The sequence below is a fragment of the Xiphias gladius genome, chromosome 18, assembly GCF_016859285.1.
Source record: "Xiphias gladius isolate SHS-SW01 ecotype Sanya breed wild chromosome 18, ASM1685928v1, whole genome shotgun sequence".
In the NCBI taxonomy this organism is placed as follows: Eukaryota; Metazoa; Chordata; class Actinopteri; order Istiophoriformes; family Xiphiidae; genus Xiphias; species Xiphias gladius.
In genome coordinates this window covers 24019858-24025467 of record NC_053417.1, presented here as the reverse complement: position 1 = coordinate 24025467, position 5610 = coordinate 24019858, and the positions used below count along the sequence as shown (strand labels likewise).

The following is a 5610-nucleotide window of genomic DNA, read 5'->3' as shown; positions in this document are numbered from 1 at the left end:
ATACTACAATGAAAAATACTCTTACGAGTAAAAGTTCTGCATCCAAAATGTTAAAAAGACAAACAAAATGTTCTGAAAATATAAAAAGTAAAATTACCCATCAGCAATGAGAGGGGTTGCAGTGTTAACATTATTATATATGATTAGATTTATTTACTAGATACATTAATGTTTATGTAGCATTTTCATGTTGTAATGGCTGGAGGGAGAGCTACTATGACCTACTTAATATATTTTGGGCAGTTTAATCTGTAACAATGCATCATATTGTATAAACTGATCACGTTTTGTGCGTAAAAATGTTAATCTGCAAAGTAACTAGTAAAAGTGTAATATTTCTGTCCGAAATGCAATGTAGCAGAAAATGGAAATACTCAACTAAAGTACAAGTACCTTAACATAGTACTTAGATAGATAGAGAGAGAGATTTTACGGACCAATTAAAAGCCCCCTTATACGTCATGACGTCCCCACCCGCCTGCGTCGGGACGACGCAGAGGCGTAGGATGTAGCACAGGACGTGGCTAGCGAGCTACTAGTTACAGTTGGACGTCCGAAAATACATAAACATCGTGAATAAGATCTGTTTTACTACATGCTCAAGTAAGTATATCAGTCAGTCGTGGTATTTTCTTCTAACGTGGCTGACTGTAAACAGCAATTTCTCTGTGTGGTTTGCCCAGTCTGAGCTCTGTCTGGTTAGCTCGGTGGCTAATATCCAGAGGAAACCAACAGCACCGTAGACGCTAACAGGGCTAGCTAGTTAGCAAGCGTTAGCCCCATTTAATTCATAACGAGCCGGCTATATTGATACCTTAATTCAATCAATGGGTTGTTTATTGAAGATGACACCAATTTAGCTCATTATAAATCCAAAGGCACTGCGATTTGCTGTTGTGAAATAAGATCATACACGTAGCTGTAGCGGTACCATGGAGGGTTAGCTTGTGTGCAAGGCATGCTGAGTGCGAAAGGGGGGGGGCGCTGGGGGGCTGGGGGTTGTAAAGGGATCTGTAAATCGCCTCCAGACCGGTATGTGCTGCATCCACTGAATTTGGGTCAGCCACCAGTCAGCTGGGACAACAGGATTCTCAATTCATACGTGGGAGCTAGCTGCTTCATAAGTCGAGGATAACGTTTGAAAACCACACAGCGTTAGGGATCAAGGACATCGCTCTTGGGCTCTCGGATGTGTATAAATATGGATGTGTGCTCCGATTTCTTGAGTCATTGTGCCTTTCCAACTTTTACTCATTAAATAATATGACAAAATGTGCTGGATGGACAGCGGTTTTCTATTCGTTTTTACTCTTCTATAGAGGCATCCTAGTAAAGGGTATAGTTTGTCTCTGATTACGCCGATAAAGCCTCAAAATCACTGATCTCTCCACCATTCAGATATGTCTGTAGATAAGCTGCATCAATGTTGTATTCTTGGTTTGGTCTTAGATTATACAGCATAAGCTCGATCTAACCATCATCCAGCCAGTAGTCTTTTGAAAACAAATAATCAGTGTGAATATTATCATCATTTTTTGCAGGGATTGTCTGTCTCTTTCGCCAGACAGATTATTCCTGCCAGATGTGACGCATCAGCAATACATCAAGAGCTGAATGGAAGCATTTGAGGCCTTTTGTGAGTGAGGTAGGCTTAAAGTGTTTTTATACACGTTCTTTGTGAAGGATCAAAAGTCCTTTCTTTTGTAGTTAAGTTTTATGAAAACGTAATTTGCTTCTTTGTGTGCTTCTCAGGAGGTTGCAGGTCCCAGTGATGTACCATGGGGTACGACGTTACGAGGTTCCAAGGGGAGGTAGATGAAGACCTGCTGTGCCCTATATGTAGTGGAGTGTTAGAAGAACCAGTGCAGGCAAGTCCCTGTCTGAAAGATCATCCACCCTTAATTATATGTGAGTTTTTCAGATTGTTTTTTTAATTATCTGTGTTCTCATGTCAGGCTCCACACTGTGAGCATGCCTTCTGCAACGCCTGTATAACACAGTGGTTCGCCCAGCAGCAGATTTGTCCTGTTGACCGCACAGTAGTGACGCTAGCTCATCTCCGGCCTGTGCCCCGCATCATGCGCAACATGCTGTCCAAACTCCAGATCAGCTGTGACAATGCGAGCTTTGGCTGCACAGCCACGCTACGGCTGGACCAGCTGCAGTCACACCTCAAAGACTGTGAGCACAACCCCAAAAGGCCTGTCAACTGTGAGGAGGGATGTGGGTGAGTGGCTTCCGTTTGGCAGAAAATGTACACTGCACTGTAACTATTGGGTGCATTGATTATAAATTCCTCTTCACCCATTGTTCCCTAAATTCTGTCCTAAGTGAAAGAACCTAGAAACTATAAAAGTGAATAATAATGATGATAATCAAATATTTGTGCTGTAAAATACTAAAAATAATGGATTTGAAAAAATGTATGGCCTATCCTCTGTACGGTATGGTATTAAATCCTCTATTTCCTCTCCTGTTGTTCTATCTCCCCTCATCTCGCAGGCTTGAGATGCCCAAAGATGAGCTGCCCAACCATAACTGCATCAAACATTTACGGAGTGTCGTCCAGCAGCAACAGACAAAGATTTCAGAGCTGGAGAAAACTGTGGTAGAGCATAAGCACCAGTTGGGGGAACAAGTAAGAGCATTTGCCTGCTCATTGATGTATTAACCACAAAATACTTAATGGACCTGGTCCTGAAAAATGTCGTTTACAGACGTCAGTGAAACGGGTTTAGAAAAAGCCAAAAGTATTTTTCTTTTCCATAACAACCACTTTAAAATGACTGAGTTTTCTACTGAGTAGTTAGTATAATGCACTGTAATTCAGTTGCTAAAATGCTTTTTGGCATCTGAGATTATAAAAAATTCATTTTATTTCAGTTTATTTTCAGCACCTTAATTGAACACAATCTTGTAAGGTCTAGTCCTGCGTGCGTTGTCATTCAGACAGGAGACCTGTAAACCCCAGTACCTTGGTATGACAGTTTTGTCATGATGCCATTTTACGAAGGGCCCTAATAAGTGGTGCTATTACAATATATATTCGTAAAGGCCAAATTGGAATCTGCACTGGCTAAAAGAATTGAAAATGAGCATTTGTTGGAGATCCAATAAAAATGTTTAGGACAGAATACCAGATCCAAAGAAATCGAAAGAAATAGGTAATTTGTGTAGCTTTTCAAGGTGGCTGCCAGACCGATCAGTTATAAACTCCTGTTTAGCTTTAGGAGGTTTAGTGAAATCAGGCACTGAAGGTGATGCTTTTCATTTCCAGAAACGAGACATTCAGCTGCTGAAAGCCTACATGAGAGCAATACGCAGTGCTAACCCTAATCTGCAAAACCTCGAGGAGAGCATTGAGTACAATGAGATCTTGGAGTAAGTGAAATTTCTTCTTCTCTTCCTGTTGGTATTAAAAGATGAGCTTTGTCAGGGAGGTGCAGCTCAGTCCCCAGTTTTCTTGTGGTTTTCACTTGTATTGTTATCGTCAGGTGGGTGAACTCCATGCAGCCTGCCAGGGTGACACGCTGGGGTGGCATGATCTCCACTCCTGATGCTGTGCTCCAGGCAGTCATCAAACGCTCCCTCATTGACAGCGGCTGTCCTCTCTCAATTGTGAACGACCTGATCGAGAACGCCCACGAGCGTAACTGGCCGCAGGGACTGGCCACTCTCGAGGTACGGCAGATGAACAGGCGCTACTATGAGAACTACGTTGCCAAGCGTATCCCTGGCAAACAGGCGGTGGTTGTGATGGCCTGTGAGAACCAGCATATGGGGGAGGATATGATCCTGGAGCCCGGCCTGGTCATGATCTTTGCTCACGGCGTGGAGGAGATCTTATAACTGTACAGCTAGCTGAGCTGATCCAGAGACAGGTGGGGACGTTTTGCTTGGGGGTTTGCTGTGACGAGTAGGTTTTTCCTCGCTAGACTGAAACTGAATAAATCTGGCCTATTTAAAATAAAATCTTATAAGAGGCTCACTCCTAAGATTCATACCTATGCCTTAAAGTAAGGACAAGTACATTATGAACCTGGCAAATAGAAACTTATTCTGACTGATATCTACGATAAAAGGTGAGATGTGATGTTTACAAGGTTTATATTTAGTGCATTATATGATCTCATTGTTCTGCTCCATGTCCTAATATAGTAATAAGCTTGAACCCCCATTTAATGTCCTCAGTTGTATAAATGCTTGTAAATACAAATACTATATTGAATTATAAATGTCATTCTCTTATTCCCATTACTGTAATTGTGATCTTTGTTTATCTCAGTTCTGTTTAATCAGCCTCTGCTGGGATGTGGACTCGGAAGATTTTTTGCGTGCTTGCCTTTTAGTAATTAGTTTCCTGTGAATATTTCACAAGGCATTGTGCTTCTCAGTTTAGATTGTCCAAACCTTCTGTGCCATTCGTTTTATTTATTGTGTTGCCTTTTACACAAACATGGTTGAAGATGTTACCATTTGATGTATGGAAATCTGCCTTTTTCGGTGCATTTGAAGTTCACCGCAGGAAGAAAAACTGATTTTGTGTTTTCTTTGTTGCCTCAGTTGTGTATATATATATATTCTACTGGGTCCAGTCGAATTGTTAAATTGAAACTTTAACATTTAGGATATACCTATGTATAATGAGTTTTATTTGACAAATCATAATGGTTCACTTGACATATTAAGCGATCCTGAAGTATAGAGATTGACCTTCTCATTCTTCAGTTAGCAAACCTCTATTCACTGACATTTCACTAAGAACCACAGCTTGGAGATTGTAAAAAATATTTGTGAAGTCACTCATGGCTTTTGAAAGGTAAAATGTGTCACTATTAGTCACTTATTGCTGTAGTAGGACAAGCAAAACTCCAGATTACCAGTAGAAAGGTCCACACAAGTGCAGTAAACAGACGAGTTTGAATTGTGCCCTTAATTATTTTCCCTATATTAATGTTTTTATTTGTTTTGTGTCTGTTATGTACTGTGTTGTACAGACAAGAAAGTAATAAAATGTCAATCCTCATCCCAAAAGAATGCATTTTTTCATTGGCATAACATGATTGTTAAATTTGGCATCTGAATTACGAAAAAATGCAGTTCCTTTTTTTCACCACACCATGTCATCAGAGATCTGTAGGGAGCTTTTTTTTTTTTCCTTGAGGGCACATCAGCCGATTACATGATTTAAAAAAAAAAAAAAAAACAACTTCAGTTAAGATAACATGACTGTTGCTTTTAAGAAGTCAGGGCAGTGAGGAGGAGACGTGGGATGCGAGATGCTGTTGTTCCAGATTAAGAAAACGAAGATAGAAGTGTGAACCACGAACCCCACGGGGCGGAAGACCCGACCGCTCTGACCTGACTCACTCTCCCGTTAAAGGTCCGAGCCCGGACACCCGCATGCCTTCCGCGTCCGCGGTCCCGTCTCGCCGGCCTCGTCCCCATTGTGCAGTGTAATCCCCCGGGGCTCAACGGAATGTGAAATCACCCGCTCCACCGAGCGCCGCGGCCCCGTCATTGTCCCCCGCTCGCCCCTAACGCGATGCGGTGGGCGCGCAGCAGTTCCCACGCTGGCCAACGTGTCGCGGGGCTCTGTTTTGGAGATGC

The 5610-nt window shown here is 42.0% G+C and overlaps 1 protein-coding gene across 2 annotated transcripts; it reads left to right on the top strand.

The window, feature by feature from the left end:
- Window positions 1-474: 474 nt before the first annotated feature.
- On the top strand, window positions 475-5026 carry rnf41 (ring finger protein 41). 2 transcript variants are annotated; one of them, XM_040151628.1, is made up of 7 exons: window positions 475-603; window positions 1565-1645; window positions 1753-1868; window positions 1956-2227; window positions 2503-2638; window positions 3278-3381; window positions 3495-5026. In XM_040151628.1, exons 3-7 carry the CDS (start codon window positions 1779-1781, stop codon window positions 3847-3849), a joined length of 957 nt encoding a protein of 318 aa, XP_040007562.1. In that variant the 5' UTR covers window positions 475-603; window positions 1565-1645; window positions 1753-1778; the 3' UTR covers window positions 3850-5026. The 2 variants fall into 2 exon arrangements, with proteins under 2 accessions (XP_040007562.1, XP_040007561.1); XM_040151627.1 differs by having other exon boundaries at window positions 1542-1645.
- The last annotated feature ends 584 nt before the right edge of the window (window positions 5027-5610 follow it).